Below are 17,576 nucleotides of genomic sequence, written 5' to 3'. Positions count from 1 at the left end.
TGAATTAAATATTATGTTGTATGGAACAGTAACACCTGATGTGGAGAGCAGTATAGCAGGGGATCCAAACTCAAAAATACGGATTTGGATCACTTGCTGTGCTGCTCTCCACAGGGATATTGTTCCATATTTTAAATTAAATGCGTCTATATTTTATACTATTGGTTTTTGTCTTATCTATTTAGCAATGTTATAATATGGTTCGGATTAAACTGCGGCAATTATTTAAATCCATGACATAATGATTCAAGGCTCTATTATTAATTAATTTATTTATTTATTTAATTTTTTTTATTATGTTCATTGGATTAATACACACACATCATACTAGTATATAATAATACAACTGGTTCAGTTTTCTTAGTATAAAATCTGATCCATTGTTTCAATACTTATATAGCCATCTTGTCTCTCTCTCTCTAACTTATACGTATAATGCGAATATATATTTGAATTGGTAGATAGGAATATTTAAAGAATATTTACTCGCTCCATCTGGTGTTTGAATTGTTATATAATACTATCAACAAAAATTTAGTGATAACAATAAAATGTCAATCTTAAATTAACTGAAATTACTAATATAGCCTCCAGATTCAATATACTATAAAAAGTTAAATGAGAGTTTAGGAATTTCACCCTATAAAGTGGTACTCCCCCGTCCTACTTTAGGAGTCCCGGTTGAGTTCGGCACTAGTTTTAAGAAATGTAAAGGAAAGTTGGTGAAAAAAGATAGTGGAATGTAGGTCCTACTTTTTTATATTAGTTTTATAATAAAATGTGAGTAGAAAAAAGTTAGTAGAATGTGGGGCCTAATACCATTTATGGAATATTCTAACCGAGACTCCTAAAGTGGGACACCCAAAAATGCTAAACCGAGACTCCTAAAGTGGGACGGAGGGAGTAGTATATAGCATATCAAACATATGTTATTAAAGACTATAGATAATATACCATCAATTCAAACACTATAAATAGAATTAGAAAACCAAGAAAATCATTGTTACAAAATGATTATGCTCTTATCTAAATGAAATATAAACTCCAATTCAAACACACCCTTTATATTCTAGAATCTAGATAGAAAGAATAATTTCGTGACTTTAGGGTGTCCACAATAGGAGAGCCCGTGGCCCTGCTCAAGCCACAAAAACTTGGCCTAGGCCACGAAACTTGGCCGAGCCACCAAAAAACTTATCCACCCTAATAATGGACAAGCCCAAGCCACAAACTAATTAATTTTTTTCATTTTTTTGTATATTTTAATTTAACTAGAATAAAAATTATCGGACTATAATAATTATAAAAAATGCATAATTTAATTTTAAAAAAATTAAAAATTGCCGTATCTTCAGGGTTGGGGAGGTGGAAAGTTGTCGTATCCCGAATCTTCATAACCGGGGGAATTATCATCTCCACCTTGCATTTTGAGATTATAAAAATTGTAGAGAATGGTGTAAAATGTATGTGAGGAAAAAATGAGTCGAATGAGGCATATATAAAATATTTTCGAAAATATTTTTTTAAAAAATCGAAATAGGGGGAGCTGCGGCTCTCGGCAGCCGAGAGCCGCCACAATAGGGAGACGCGGCAGAGCCCCCGTCGTGGCTCTCCCATGGGCACCCCCCGCCGCGGCCTTTCGTGGCTCTAGCAATAGGGAGCCCCAGGGGGTGGCGGCCGAGCCGCCGTCGTGGCTCTCCCGTGGGCGCCCCCCGCCGTGGCCTTTCGTGGCTCTAGCAATAGGGAGCCGCGGCCGAGCCACCCCTGCCCAGGAGCTGCGGCTCCCCTATTGTGGTCACTCTTAGGTGAGGAATCTTGGTAATGGAAACCAACGTACGTATTGATGGATAATCAGATATGGTGTGCGAAATAGGGGTATTCAATAGTAACACACACACACACAGAGACAACTTTTTATCTCCAGTCTATGCATTCAACATCTTTCTCATAGAGTTGAAAAAGTAGCTCATTCGAGCATCTCTCTCTTCAACCTTTTCTTGTAACCATGTCTTCCCCAAGCAAGAGACGAGAGATAGACTTAATGAAATTGTAAATCTTGTCCCTTTTTTTCTTCTTGAAACTGTAAATCTTCATTTCTTGTAGTTCGCTTATCTTTGTTTTGTAGAAAGCTTTGATATTTTTTTACTCCTATTTGTTTTTGGTTTCTTGAAATAGGATGATGAGTGATCACAAGGTGGAGATGATGAATGATGGGATGCAGGAGTTCTATGTGTATTTCCATGGACCCACTCACAGTAATTAAATCTAATCATCCCTTTCTTACTGCAAATTAGTCGAGAATGTGTGTGACTGTGTGTGTTTTGAAGCTTTTGATAGCTGTGTTTGCATCTAGAAGAAATTCTATCAACTGCTCTTGATGAGGAAATTGGAGAAGGACTGGATTTTTTGCTTCTCTATTCCACATCATTACTGTAAAATTGAAGTTATAAAACTACATTCTACTTCTACATTTTGATGCTTTCTGTACACGTCTGTAAAAGATTAATTCAGTTTTGGTATTTAAAAAACTTGTATTTTGTTTATACTGAATATGGAGATGTAGCGTATGCAGAAGATATCTATCTATCTATCCTACTCTGTTTCTGTGTAATTCACTTTTCCCTTAGTTTACATTCTCTCTTGATTTTCCAATGTAACACGATAGGTCCGTATCATGGCGGTGTGTGGAAGATAAGAGTCGAGCTTCCTGATGCCTATCCCTACAAGTCTCCTTCCATAGGATTTATTAACAAGATATATCACCCCAATGTGGATGAAATGTGAGTTTCAATTGCGAAATGTTCTCTCTTATGTCGTGTTAGCAAACATTAGCAACCATATATCCATGTTTTCAAATTTCAGGTCAGGTTCAGTTTGTCTAGATGTTATTAACCACACCTGGAGCCCCATGTTTGGTAATAGACCAGTCTTCTTTTTGGTTAAGCAATGTCTGATTAGAGTCTCAAATTCTTGATTGGTTGATGCTAACTAACCTCCTTTAACAACGATTTTTTGTAGACCTGGTTAATGTGTTTGAGGTTTTTTTACCACAACTACTTTTGTATCCAAATCCATCAGACCCCTTGAACGGGGAGGCTGCTGCTTTGATGATGCGCGACAGAACTACATATGAACAAAGAGTTAAAGGTACACAGACTTCTTCTTCCTGAAAACTTACCTTAAGCTCTCCTCTATACATATGTTTTGGTAGCTTATGCTCTAGGATCGGATTGAAGTAAAAATAAACAGTTGACTGGAGAAGTATGTCATGAATCTGATTTCATATGTTTGATACAAAGCACATGATCTTGTTCTTACGTGATACAAGTGAAAAGGTTTATCTTATGACACTGTTTATAAATAGGAGGAGTACTAATTTAATCCCATAAACATTACTTCCCCTATGGGCAATCCTCAGGGTTATACTGTAACGCGATTATGACACACTTTACTGTTCGTATTCTAGAATACTGTCTGAAATACAACAAGGAGGAAGATGCGGGGGGCTGTCCCGGAAGAGAAATCGAGCGATGAGGAACTGACTGAAGATGAATACAGTCAAGCGACGATGGTGTTTTGGGGCCTGTGGATCCTTAGTCTTCTCTTTGTCTGTAGCTGTAAGCATGCATGTCGTTTCTGTATATCATGTTGCTTTTCTCTCTCACAATTATAATTTAATTACATATATCAATAACTATTCATTGGAATGGATTCAAAATGACTTAAATGTGGCTTCTTGAATCTGCTTCTTGTACATAGATTGTTCTACCAATTTACCTCAGAACGAGTCTTCTCTAAGTAGTTTTCAGCATTTTTTGTGTCGCTAAGTACTGAAATATTCACATCTTTTGTGTGGTTAAATTGAAGAAACAATATAACTACTTTTCGTTTCGTAGCAACATAATCATATTTAATACTTCCTCTGTCCCCAAAGGTGATGTTCGGTTTCTTAGATAAATTAATACTACAAGATATAATATAGGATAGAGATATGAGATTATTTTAGTCATAGGGGGTTAACTATGACTAATTATCTCATGATTATCCATCTAGGATTGAGTTATCTCATGAACCAAACACTCTACATATTTAATCCGGGATACAATCATGCAAACCGAACACCCACTCAGAGTATGAACTTTGGGTTCGACACAGACTTTAATAAATAAGGGGAAAAATAAGAGAGAGACAGAGAAAGGGTTGTGAAAATCATGTTAATGGAGAGTGAGGTCCACATTATTATAACGGTATAAGTGTAAATAAAATGATCTGTAGGGAGGTAATATGTTTGAATTTTTCAAAATTAGAAAGTTCATATTCTTTAGGGACGGCCGAAAAATGAAATAGTTCATATTCATTGGGGACGGAGGGAGTGCATTTTGATAGTTATAAATTCCACTCATCTATTTTGCTAAAAAATGCAAAGGGGTGCTTTATTGCAATAATGCACAAAATGTCGCAGAAACCAAAATGAGATCAAAATTTGTAAAAAAGGAACCCAATTTTCCAATTCTGCAACTTAATAAAACATCTATGCAAAAGGACAACAGATAATATAAATATAGAAACTACTAAGCTTGCCATAATAATGGTAGAGGCCATGAATATGAAGAAACTATCAGAATTGAAGATATCATCACATTACAGATCATATTTGCATTTTCATCATATCATTTCATTTGAGCAGAAAAAGAATCCGAGCAATAATTGGAACTGCTACATAATTCAATTCTCATAAATGGCTAGGCCGCCGCCTTCCAGCGTCAGTTCTCATTCTCTTTACAGGATTCGCCCAGCCGACGGAGCTGCCGCTGCTGTTCCCTTGTTGAGGGGAAAGGGGCCCCCAGCCATGTTGGCTCGAGCCAATATCTTTAGCGCCTGAGATTGACCCTGGACTCTTCATCCCACGCCCAATGCCTGTAGGTGACAATGGACCTGCTGAACCGTTTCCAGACTTCGTACCCGACTTCTCCCTGTCTTTCCTCTTCTTTTTGCAGATAACGAGATCTCCTGGGTGAGTGAAAGGGCGAGCATCATCTGGTTGGCCAAGATCCCGACTGCTGTTGCTTCCAAGCCTCGAATCCTTGTGAGGCATCAAGTTCCTGGCTTTAGAGCTCTCGACAGAGTGAATGGGTGTGCGGGTCTGTGTCTTAGGGAAAGGAGTAATTTCGGAATCCACGTCTTTGACTAATTTCTGGCACTTCCCCTGAGCAGAAGGAAACTGTCGTGAAGATGGACAGGTGGCTGGTGTAGAAACAGGAGCAGTGAAAGACATGGAACTTCTGGCTTCTCGAAAATCAGTATCTGAGAATGCTACCCCAATTATATCGAAAAAGAGATCATGGACTTTCTTCGCCTCCGACCTCACCTGTTGCATTGTATCGTACAGTCCACATATCTAGTTTGTTAAAAATGCATAAATGGCGACAGATTTTATTCAAACTATTAAGGCAGTTTAATTACTCCTAGAAGCCTTTTAATTCACATCACAGATTTCATGCGATGCAAATAATGATTCTGAAAAGAAACAACAAGGCGTACAAAATATCACCTAGAATTTATCTAAGGCTTAATCCTATGCAGTTATACCAAAAAATGCAAGATTCAGAGATCACTTGGACAACCAGTACAGGGGGACAAAAAAAAAGCAAAGCGATCTTGACACCGGCATGTTCACAAAAGCTCCCTATGGACCTATTAATGCTACTTTGTAACTATCAAGGTTGCTGCTGAGTCGAGTATGAACATGGACATTTCACGAAGAATATACAGACAGGGAAGGATTGGGAGAAGAACATCATACCTCATATGAAAAACCGAAATACTGCATGCTAGACTTCAACATAAGCTGCACGTCAGACACAAATCCCATGACTCCACTGTACTCAGATTTGTCAACACGGTTGTGAATCTTTCTCAAATCCAAAAGGCAATCACCATCTCCACTGGCATAATCATTTCTTTTCCACAGTTCAGTTAGCTGTGGTATTATTTGATGACCTTCATAATCTATTCTTCTCTGGAGCTTGCTTATAACAGTCTTGCACTGTAACAAATTATGTTAGAATAGATCTTAATTCAGAAACAGAAAGCTGGAAGGCAAAACAACATCAAAACTGAGTGTGTGTGTGTGTGTGCGGAGGGGGAGAGAGAGGGATGTTGGATTAAAACTCGAATTAAAAAACAGCCTAAGCATTTGGTTTAACTTTACACAATAAACAAAGTGAAATCAAATTTTACATTTCCCCACTCCATTTTGCCTGGATCAGAGTCATTGCTAATACACATATAAGCAAGTATTTCTTTCTATTCAGTAAACGAGTAACATAATCAAATTGACTGATACAAAAATACAAAGAGTAACAGACGCATACCTTTCTCAGAACGACCTCGGACATCTTAGGGCCACTAGTTTTAGGCCCCTTCACAACTTTAGTGTCCAAGTTTTCTGTAAGATGTTCAGAGGAATCATATGCAACAGCAGACCCATAGTTCACTCTCCCAGATCTAAGAGTACTTTGCACATTAGCTGTATTTCTCCGTGATGGTAGATTTCTTTTGTTCTTGATAGATGAATCAATTTTCTCTGATTTCATCGAACTAGTATCTCCAAGAACTTTATGGGAACGGTCATCACTTGCTTGAGTCTTGTATTTATTATCCATGTGTACTGGTAACATAGTAGGATCACCACGACGAAAAGATGACCTGTCACTGGGCTTCTCTTCAGCCCTAACATGCCGTGGGCGAAGCCGAATACTCCGTTTTCGTTTTATCTTGGGTTGCAAGACCTGTTCATCTTCACCTTCATCACGATCTTGGATCCAGCTACCAGAATGCTGCTGGTTCATAGGAGAATCTCCAGATACAGCAATCTCACCTTCTTCTAATTCATCTGCCTGGAAAATAAAAAAGCATGTAAGATAACAATGTTGAGAATCAGTAGCATTATACCAAATCATAAAGCAATTGTCATACATACCAATTTCTTTGATCGGGAGCCGGGCCTGCCATCTAATGCAGACAGTGATCCAAACTTTTGAGAGGACACGGAAGGTGAGACCATGCGCATTAACTTCCTACTATGCGAAGAGGACCCAGAAGAGCCAGCTTCTTCAAGTATGCTATTGTTTCTGACGTTATCCAAAGCTCTTTGGTATTCATATCCGTCACCAGAAACAGGAGCATCTTCTTCTGATTGATCTTTATTAACTCCAGGTGCTTCAGTGGATTCATCATCTTCAAACTCCCCAATGTCTCCATCATCTTCTTCTTGAACAGAATATCCATTTCTATCATTGGAGCTTGTGTCAGAAAATTCTCCATTTTCATCATCTAATTCAGTATAAACAGGAGTCTTTCCCTTAGGCCGCCCTCTCCTCCTCTCAGAAATCTCAGAAGCCACTTCACCAGGAGGTTGCATTCCACCATATACAGCATTCTTTGATGGCTTCTTTGATAACTTAGCAATGGTAGTATTTACTTCTTGTGTATTAGCACGAAGCCAATCAGGGACCTGATCATATCGAGTCATGTCCTCTGCCCAGTCAAGTTCTTCATCCATTTGATCAAAAAGCTCCACTTCTTCTTCACTCCTAGCAATCATACGGTTTACCTCATGAAGAGAAGGAACGTCGTGTACTGTTTCTTGGTATCTTTCTTCATCATGCAAAAGTGTTTCTAAAGTTAGCCGCCTCTCTTCATGTGTAGTCCTCTGGTCAAACCGCCCAGCATTTATAACTTCATCGGCCATGTCAATCTTATACTGTTGAATATTATTCCGAATCAAGCTCTCAATTGAACCCACATACCGGTCCTTTCCAGCAAGGTCATCATCGGAGTCAACTACTCCTCCACTTCTGAATTCATCCTCTTTCTGATGGCTGGATATTTTGCCGACCACAGCTTCCATGTAGATGACTTTCACCTCCCTCGTCTGCCCAATACGGTGGGCACGAGCAACAGCCTGTTCCTCATTTTTTGGGTTTGGATCCGGATCATATATGATCACTGTGTCAGCAGACTGAAGATTGAGACCCCGTCCAGCAGCACGAATGCTAAGTAAGAAGATAAAACAATCGGTGTCTGGTCGATTAAACTCAACGATAGCACTTTCACGGTCTTCCAAGCTAGTCGTCCCATCAATTCTTCTGAAAACAAGCCTTCGCCACTGCAAATATTCCTCCATTATATCAAGAAGTTTGGTCATGGTACTAAAGAGCAGTACCCTGTGTCCCGTTCTCTGAAGCTTCATCAAAACTCTATCCAGAACCCACAATTTTCCACAAGACCTCACAAGAAAATCCTTTGAGAAGTCACTGAAATATGGGTAGTTTAGCAATGGATGGTTACAAGCTTTCCTTAGCTCCATGCATCTATTGTTTAGAGTTTTGTAAGTTTTAGCCTGATAATTTTGGTTCTTTTGACACTTGCGATGTTCATCTTCAGGGTCAACCCTGAGAGTGCCGGTTGATTTGATCCAATCATAAATTGCACCCTGCATTGCAGACATTCGACATTTCAAAACAATCGAGACCTGCATTTTAAAATTTAGTTAGAATCAATATATGCAACAATACAACATTATAATTGTAACATACCTTTGGAGGAAGTGATCCTTCTACATCTTCAACACGCCGCCGAAGCATAAATGGTTCCAATATTTGATGTAGTCTATGGATAATTATCACCTTCTTCTCTGTCTCGAGCCAGTCATCTTCATGTGCAGGCCCTTCCTTTTGGAATGGTTGAGAGAACCAATCATGAAATGCTTTTCTATTATCAAAAACTTCTGGGAGCAGTAGGTTTAAAAGAGACCAAAGCTCTTTAAGATCGTTCTGATAAAACACAAGAAAGAGCAATTCAAGGTGAGAAGATGTAAGAAACATGTTTCAGTTTAGTTGTGAATCTTGTGGTGAAGAAGTACAAGTTACGGCTGCTGTGAATTATGAGCATTCAATAACAATAAAAGTTGACTAGTACTCACATCATACTTGTGTACATGCTTATATGCAGCAGATAGATGCTACAGTTCAACGAGACTCAGTTCAACGAGACTTATTGTCAAGATAACAGAATTGAATCACACCCTTCTATCCCATGCTAACACTTCATTTTCTCAAGACATTTATTTTCCAGAAAAAAACCTTCCTACAAAAGTCCTAATTGGACAATATCAACTCTAGTCTTAACTACTACTTTTACGGTCAATAGTTTTCCAACTTTCAACCCTTCATTCATCTTTTCTTAAACTCAATATCCAGTCAAAAAAATACTTTCCAGATGAAGTACAACCAGAAAAAGAGTCCATGGCACAGTGAAATTGAATGTATTATTTGACATTATACAAAACTCAAGGAAATAACTTCATTGTAGTCCAGAAAAGATAAGCACAAGCATAACAAAATCACACCTGCAATGGTGTCCCTGTAAGAAGCAAACGCCTTTGGCAGCGATACCTATCAAGGTCACGAGCTAATACTGACTCTCTGTCCTTCATCCGTTGTGCTTCATCAATTACGATATATTTCCAATCAATTTTTGAAAGTTTTGAACGATCATACATGATGAACTCATAGGTTGTCACAAGGACATTAAACTTCATGGCTAGCACTTCCTACACGATCAAACCAACAGAATTGATAACATAGAAGAATATCTATGAAGCAAAGAGTTAAGCTATGAGGTTCTTTTCTTACTTGAGAAAACAATTTCGCCCTTTGGTCTTTCCCACCAACATAATATATACAGGAAACGCTAGGAAGCCAAGTATGCAATTCACTCTAAGACAAAAACCAGAGATGTTAAAGTTAGATGCTTATAAGAATTCAAATAGGTACCACAATGAACCCTTACCTTCCAGTTGACAAGCACGGCATTGGGGACAATAATAAGATGAGGGCCATAATTTCCTTTGAACTCCATCAAATGAGCAATCAAGGCCATCACCTGCATAAACATAAATTTGCTTAGGTTAGGTCTCGAATCATGAAATTCCACAAACACAAATAAGTATGGCTGTTTGTCAAAGGGACATAAGTAATTTTGAAGGGCAATAAATGAACTGGTCCATTAATGTGCTTCATATATCTTGATTCGGGGGGAAAAGAATTATAATCAATTAGAATCCTGAGCCAAAATTCAACCTTTTAATAAACACCAAGAATGGGACATATTTCGAGCTTGAAAAGTATCCAAGATAAGCTTGAGCCCCGAACTATCCAATTTGTTATTTCTCAGACTTGATGTTTGTGAGCCTCTTACAGTGCTCGAGTTCAAGTTCCATTAGTTAATTTAGTTTATATGCTTTTGAGCCTATCCATAGGTTCAAACTTACAAAACTCATTTGGGTTTGTTTCCAGTTTGTATGCTTAATAAATTCATATCCATCAGATTATATAATTACAAACTGGAGCTGTGGAGCATGGACTCAACTATCTTCTATTATGCTTAGTGAGCCAAGCTCAAGCAAAGCTCATTATAGTTGATAAATGAGTCATTTACAAACCCAAAACAACTTGACTATAAAAGCTAGAAAATCGAGCTTGAACCAAGCTTGAGTCTACTGTAGTCCTACTCATCAGCTCAACAGCCTCAACTCAGCTCATTCCCAGGTTATAAGCTCCAGAAAATTATATAATATCTTGTGTGGAAGACATTAGGCATGAGGAGACCCAAACTTTTTAACCAATGTTAATCAGAACTACCTCACCTGCACAGTTTTGCCAAGACCCATCTCATCTGCCAAAATTCCATTTAATTTATTGTTGTATAATGATAGCATCCACTGCAGACCAACCTGAATAATTGAGTAGATCCAGGTCAATAAATACCGGTAATGTGCAGAGAAACTTACATGTAGAGCTGACCAATTGAGGGGTCAAGCACACAGTTCAAACAAAACAAAAACTAACAAGTTGATAGTCTCGTAGAGTTCCAGCTCGTAGCATTGAAGGCTGTCTTATGACCCTTTCATTCACGGCATGTGCCAGATTGTAGTACCTGGTAGAAACCATGAAAAGGGGGGAAATGTAAGATGATTTTATGCTAAAAGCTATCTTAAGTACAACAGGAAGATGTGTTAGGTCATAAACTACAGAAAGATACAGACAGAATCTACATGGTATGTCCAGTATGTATAATAGAAACATTAAGCATATGGTAATAATTCAAGGGAAAACCAATAAAATTAAAGCATTTGATCCAAAATTGTTCCCTAACGGCATCCATATATTATGAGAAATGAAATAAAAATAAGTTAGCCTACTTGTTAACAGATTGACTATCTCTTGGTGCATTCATCTCTGAAAACCGGTTCCTTATCGAGACTTCGTCTCTCGCACAAGCAGCGGCAGCTCTAACTTCTTCTTCCGAGAGACCCTTTTATCCAGAAAAGACATAAATGAGAATAATGAAGTATATCTGAAGCCACAAACTAGCAGATAACAAACATAAATACAGGATAAAATACATAAATTACAGGAGGCTAGTGGTTAAAAGAAGGTATTTAGAAATATAGGCCAACAAGACACTCAATCCTATTGTCCTTGATCTTTTGTATAGAAATCATCAGCTTGTGCAATTAAACTTTTACATAAAGAGCAGAACTAGCAAACGTCGTAAAGGCCATTATGGATCATGCAGTGGGAAAATGCGTTGTCAAAATAGTAAGGTGTACTCTATACAAGATTGATATATTTTTGGTTGCATCTTCCCACTTTTCCAAAGATAATTCATAAAGAAGGGTGAGAATTTCATTCTCTTCATCTTTTGTATGTACAGATGATGTGAACTGCAATAATTTAAGCATCAACCATCTTGACATCTTCTTTGAAAAAAAAATCATAGATGAAGCTTAGATTATGATGTTTTATACATAGCAAACACGGAATAATTCCTTTTCAATTGATGTTATCCAAGTGAAGATTATACTACATTAGTCCAAAAATATGTTTAGTACTGAAGAGCAGGGGAGATAAGAGTAGAGAGCATGCCTGGGCACGTGCAGCAGCAGCGGCTGCATGAGCTGCCTCCTCAACCTCCTGCTGATTTTTAGTGGCTGTTATTTTACTGCCCAATTTGTGAAGATACTCCTCAGTTTGACTTAAGAATGATGAGAGAACAGCGTATCTTTCTGCGGCCTCCCCAGGTACATTAGTTTGTTGTTCCAGAAGCATCTCTCTATATCTTTCCACATCATTATTTTTCAAGGCTTCCATCCTTTTATTACGGTCATCATCCTTCAGTTTGGAGAACTCCCTCAACATCTTTTCATGATACTTATGTACTCCCCTATTCCGGGCAGTTCGAGCATCACGGAAAGCCCAATGTGCCTCAAGAAGCTTTTTGCGCCAATGGAAAATGGATTTTAGTTGCTTCTCCCTAGTTGCCTTCTGATTGGCCTGTGATTGCCTGTTAAGATCCTGACGCTGACGTTCACAAAGTCGAACAAATTTCCGATATGGTCTATCAGGCATAGCCATTATTTCCTGTTGTTGTTGCTCAATCTCATCCCTCAAGCGTGCCTGGCACTCAGCAAGCTGAAGTTTTTTAGACTCAATTTGTAGCCGAGTAACAAGATCTGGTTTAATTCTCTTCCTCTCTAAGTTAACACCAAGTATTTTATCAATTTTCCCAATTCTTTCTGCCCTTTTCCTTTTGTGAATCTCTCTTCCTTCATCAGCAAAAAGATCTTTGATATCATAACCTAAAGTCAAGTTACTATTGTTGTTCATCATAGAGGATCCAAGGGTCTCATGTTTTCTAGTGAAAATGGGGAAATCAAATAGCGGCCCATGATATTTTCGTGTTGAACCAGCATCCTTAGGTTGGGGTGTATTACTTGCTTGAATGGGTTTCTTAACCTGCACTGGATCTGAAGCACTTGACTGTGTTGCAATTCCTTTACCCCTGTCTGCAGCAACATCATTTCTGACAGGAGTTTTCTGATTGCCCGGTTCAGACTCCTGTTCGCATTTCCCAGAACTACCAATATATTGCGGCTCTTCTTTTCCAGGAGGACCCACAAACCTCTGCTCCTTTGCTGCAGAAACAGAGTTCTGCATGCTCGCAGCTGCAGTAGCAGCCCTATCATCTCCTGAACCTTCAGTTTTCATATTAACTACTCCAGCTACTGATTTTGCATCCTGAGCCCCTTTCTCGCTGAACTCCATATGTTTGGTCAGCACCTCTACAGTTTCTCCAGATAATTTGTCCTTTCCAGCATTTGCAGGAGGCGAAAGCACCTGTTGCATCTGTAAATCAAGTGGTGGAGGAGCAATAGCTTGGAGCAGTTCACGTGGCAAAGTTACATCGCCTTTCTGCTAAGAAAGCAGAGAGAGAACTTGATGTGTCAGTGTAACTGCGTTAGTGTTCACGAAAGAATCAGAGAGATATTGACCAGATAATCATATACAGAGTTTTAAAAACAATTCAGAGCAAACTATATGAAAATCATATACAGATTTCTAACCTTCAGGCGCCTAAATGCAAGTATCTGTGCTTTAAGAACATGCAGCTGCTGCTTGGTAAAACCAGTGTGCAATTGTCTCAACTGCGAACTGGGTCCACCCTGAGATGTTGATGGATTACCCACATCACCTTCATTAGATGGAGTTGCCGATTGAGGAGACCGATTAGGCTGTCTGGCATTTTGCGCCTGAGAAGATTCTGCTACCGAAGTTTTTGCAAGAAAACTATCAACCCCTTCATTCGGATTCCCGGGTGACTGTGAAGGCTGCATAGAAGGCATTCGATGACCAAGAGAGGATGGCTGCCTATGGGGCAAATGCTGCACAGAGAACTGATGGGCAGAAATGGTGCTAGAATTGTTAGGTGGAGCTGCATTGGAATTCACACCAAGAGTACTTGGTGAAACTGCCTGCCTAGCTTTAGATGACCCAGATTGTCCTGACACATCACTTGAGGAATTACCATGGGGAGAACTTTCATTTCCAACTGGCGGTGAGGTAACATGCTGTTTGTTAAAAGATACAGAAGGCACACCAGTACTATTTTCATTAGCTTTTTGCTGAGCAGCCATCCTGGACTGCAATAGTGGGATAAGCTGTGCAACCACATTTGCATTTGCAGGGTGTGACAGATCAATATTACGCTCAAGAGCCAGTGCCTGCATTGACTGCATCTGTGCAGCCATAGCCATCTGATTGTTTGTCATGCTCATGATATTTTGCTGAGATTGTGGAGCTTGCATAGGTGCAGGTTGGATTCCCTGACCACCTAATGGAGGATAGTTCGGTTTGGTATCACTTCTCTGATCGAGCATAGGGCGATGACTGTTATCTGCATGTTTGTCACTCTGAGCAACCTGCTCAGAGGGTTTCTTGGAGGAGGAACCCTGAGACTGATTTGCTCCTTGCATGGACATCAGCTCTTGCATTTTCATGTTTGCCATACTCATTTCTTGATCTTTGCCAAGAGAACCAAACATCGCTGGTCTCACCTGCTGCTGTGATTGCATCCCCAATGTAGATTTATGTTGGGCTGACTGAAACGCATATTGCATATAAGCTTGTTGCATCGGATTCAACATTTGTAGCTCAACACCTTGACTTCTATTATGACTTTGATCCGGATTATTTGGGGAACCATGCTGCTGGCCCAAATCAATGAACTTCCTGGGCTGTTGAGGCAGCTGCATGGAGCCAGATGCTGCAGAAAAATTGCCCGCCCCCAGGGGTCCATGTATCGTGCCAGCTTGGTATGCTAGAAGGGCGTCATTCCCTTCAGGTCTCTTCATAAACTGTTGAGACATTGACTGCAACGACATTCAAAGTTGGTCATATACATTTATAATTTATGAAAAGCTATACAACAGAAACAAGTAAAGACAACATGATGAATTAGCTCAACACATACTTACACAGAGATATAGGCAAATAAAAACCTGATTAAGTTAAAACTCTAGATCATATAAAAAGGCAATCTTGCAGCTTGAGAACATTGCAAGGAATGCCCATAAAAAGAACCAGTGCCCAAGAAGCTGAAAAGTTTAGCTTGACAAGACACTATAGAAGCATAAATTGCCAAACCAACAACGAATGCATTAACGCTCAAGACGAATAACTTTTAGTTCAAGCCATTCTAACTGAAAAGAAGTGGTAGAATTTTATCAATTGGATGGGCACAAAAAATGTGATTGGGTAGATAAATTATGTACTCAAGTCAAAATATAACTTCAGCAAATAACTTTTAAATTTCTCAGGTGTGCAATAAATCGTTTGCATCTACTTTACGAAAACTTTTAGCCAATAAATATGTTTCATTTGCTTTCTTGGATAAGTGTCACCTAGTCTACGTTAATAAAATGTTATGAATACATCCAAACAGAAGAGAAATGAATAAAGACAAACTATAGGAAAAAACCCTCTTCTAAACACAATAAACGAACCAATCAATTCTTGGTATCAGATAGAAAAGTCGTGACTAGCAGCAAAAGATATGTCGGTAAACAGGGGGCTGACACATAAATAAGTCGGTTAAAACTCGTCGTCAATGGGAACTGAAAATTACTTCACGCATTTAAAAATTAAAACAAATTCCATTGTAGGAGGGGAAGGATGGAAGAAAGAAGGACACGGGTTTTCACCTGTCTCTGCTGTTGATGTTGCTGCTGCTGCCTCTGTTGTTGCTGCTGATCAAATGCGGACCCGGCAGAGGACGATGGGGACAGAGAAGCAGAGGCCGATGCGGCATTAGTCCGGCCATGGCCACCGCTGCCTCCGCCCTGTTGGGGCCCACCACCGGATTGCATGCGAGAAATTCACACAAAAGCCCACTGAAGATGGCGCACCTCTATAGCAAAGAAAACGTTTCACCCAACCCCCACCCTTCGAATGACTGAAAAATCAAACAACGTTGTCTCAAAGCCACTGCCTGTAGAGACAACAGATTCCGCAGAACACACCCTTTAGCTCAGCAATTTCAGCAAACACCTTAGATCTTCTCTAAAGAGAAACCAAGAAAATCACAAAAAAAATCAATTACTCGCAGTGAAGAGGTGAAATGTCCTTTGCGGCAATTGAACCTTTGCTACGAAGATAAAACGCTGTCGTGCTGCAATTCCGATCCCAAAAATTCAAATTACAACGCCTACGACACATGTCCCGCATTGAATGGCACGCATCCTCACATATATTCTTCCGCCTAAAATCACATAAACCATTTTCTCATCCAGAAAACTTTGGGATATTTGGCGCGATATCGAAGCCCCCCGGATCGATCTGATGGCCGGCGAATTTCCGAATTTGCCGGAAATCTTTTTCTCGCACTTGAATTTCCTCACTTTCCAATTTTACTTTGGGTTTTTGGGTGGCCAAGCCCTAAGGGCATTTTTTATAGAAATGTTGTTTGGAGCTTCACGGGCTGAACGGAGGGGGGGGGGGGGTATTATTGTAATTGTCTATGTTGATTATGTAATCAAGACTTTGATTATGTAATCAAGACTCTGATTATGTGATTGTAAACATTTTCTATTTCTGTATTTCAAGCTAAATGTAGAAAAATATCTATATTATGCAGTTTGTTGCTCTTATAAAGTAAGTCACATTCTATAATTGAAGTTAAAGATAATTTAATCAAATCTGTTGTTCGACAGTTTTTTCCGTCAAACATACTTGTGACGCCCCGACTTTTTCTATTTCTTTTAAGTTAATTTTTAGATGACCGTCAAACTTTTAGTCGAATATTATTTATTTATTTTGAGAGTTTATGGAATTATTTTTTTAGAGCTCGTGTTTTCCTTAAGCCTTACTTGATTAGAGAGTAGAGAATTTTAAGTAGCAATGGAAGTGGAATTTTGTGAATGCTCGAAAATTATTGGAGATTCGTGTTGCATAAGAAATCGAGGAATGTTACACGATTTTTGAGGAGAAAATAAAATTTAAATTTATGTTTAGCCGAAGAATAAAATTTTAGAGCCTACAATGTATTTTTTAATGCACCTAGCCCAATTTTCTTTCTATGAAACTACTTTTGGAGAATCCAATATGAGACCAACCATAGATATGCTCAAATCTACTCAAATCTTCCATTCAAATCTCTTCCTTGAGAATTAGGAGGCATTCAGTAACAATTTCACCTGTGTATATCTATATATATACACCCCCACACGTCTCCCACCTTTTCAGAAACCTTGAAAAAAATATAAAGAAAGAACCGAGTTGGAGAAGAGAGTTTTCTGTCGCCTAATAAGGTAATCACCGATCAATTCCTAGCATTGAATTCCTTGCATTCATTTAGGATAATTCTGAATCATCGTTCTCTGTACAAAGTGTCAATTTTTTAAGTTAGCCCTTTTGTATCCTCCGAGAAACAAATTGAAAATCGATTAAGAGAATTAGAATTAGAATTAGAATTAGAATTAGAATGTTTTGGGGGAGGAGACTTACCGCCAGAGAGAAAGAGAGAAGGGTAGAGACGGAGGAGGGACAGCTGCCGCTCGGCCGGAGACATAGGGGACACTTGGAGCTTCCGCGACGACATCGGGCTGTGGCGGTTGGATCGAGACCGACGGCGACGGTGGCAACTGGTGCAGGATCGAAAGGGAGAGTAGGCGT

At 39.1% G+C, this 17,576-nt stretch overlaps 1 protein-coding gene and 1 pseudogene across 2 annotated transcripts; one reads left to right on the top strand and one right to left on the bottom strand.

Moving 5' to 3' along the window:
- Positions 1 to 1,833: 1,833 nt before the first annotated feature.
- On the top strand, positions 1,834 to 3,727 carry LOC121800114 (annotated as a pseudogene).
- An 880-nt stretch (positions 3,728 to 4,607) lies between these two features.
- On the bottom strand, positions 4,608 to 16,296 carry LOC121751240 (ATP-dependent helicase BRM-like). Of its 2 annotated transcripts, XM_042145956.1 has the most exons (15): positions 16,006 to 16,296; positions 15,608 to 15,894; positions 13,472 to 14,776; positions 11,994 to 13,322; positions 11,267 to 11,379; positions 10,914 to 11,001; positions 10,712 to 10,798; positions 9,856 to 9,948; positions 9,699 to 9,782; positions 9,413 to 9,616; positions 8,601 to 8,837; positions 6,983 to 8,536; positions 6,375 to 6,899; positions 5,804 to 6,046; positions 4,608 to 5,368 (listed from the first exon to the last, which is right to left on the bottom strand). In XM_042145956.1, the coding sequence occupies exons 2-15, from the start codon at positions 15,770 to 15,772 to the stop codon at positions 4,733 to 4,735; spliced, it is 6,663 nt and encodes a 2,220-aa protein (XP_042001890.1). In that variant the 5' UTR covers positions 15,773 to 15,894; positions 16,006 to 16,296; the 3' UTR covers positions 4,608 to 4,732. The 2 variants fall into 2 exon arrangements, with proteins under 2 accessions (XP_042001890.1, XP_042001896.1); XM_042145962.1 differs by having other exon boundaries at positions 11,994 to 13,319; positions 15,608 to 16,296.
- Positions 16,297 to 17,576: the final 1,280 nt, after the last annotated feature.

Source organism: Salvia splendens, chromosome 1 (genome assembly GCF_004379255.2).
Source record: "Salvia splendens isolate huo1 chromosome 1, SspV2, whole genome shotgun sequence".
Classification (NCBI taxonomy): Eukaryota; Viridiplantae; Streptophyta; class Magnoliopsida; order Lamiales; family Lamiaceae; genus Salvia; species Salvia splendens.
This window is presented reverse-complemented; position numbering and strand designations above follow the sequence as displayed.

What these genes read in the sequence shown, in the direction of transcription:
- LOC121751240 (XM_042145956.1), bottom strand. Translation starts at nt 15,772, where the DNA reads ATGCAATCCGGTGGTGGGCCCCAACAGGGCGGAGGCAGCGGTGGCCAT. An exon ending in AAGGATCACTTCCTCCAAAG is followed by an intron (nt 8,537 to 8,600) that starts GTATGTTACAAT and finishes TTTAAAATGCAG; the next exon opens with GTCTCGATTGTTTTGAAATG. An exon ending in CCGAGGTCGTTCTGAGAAAG is followed by an intron (nt 6,047 to 6,374) that starts GTATGCGTCTGT and finishes AATTTGTTACAG; the next exon opens with TGCAAGACTGTTATAAGCAA.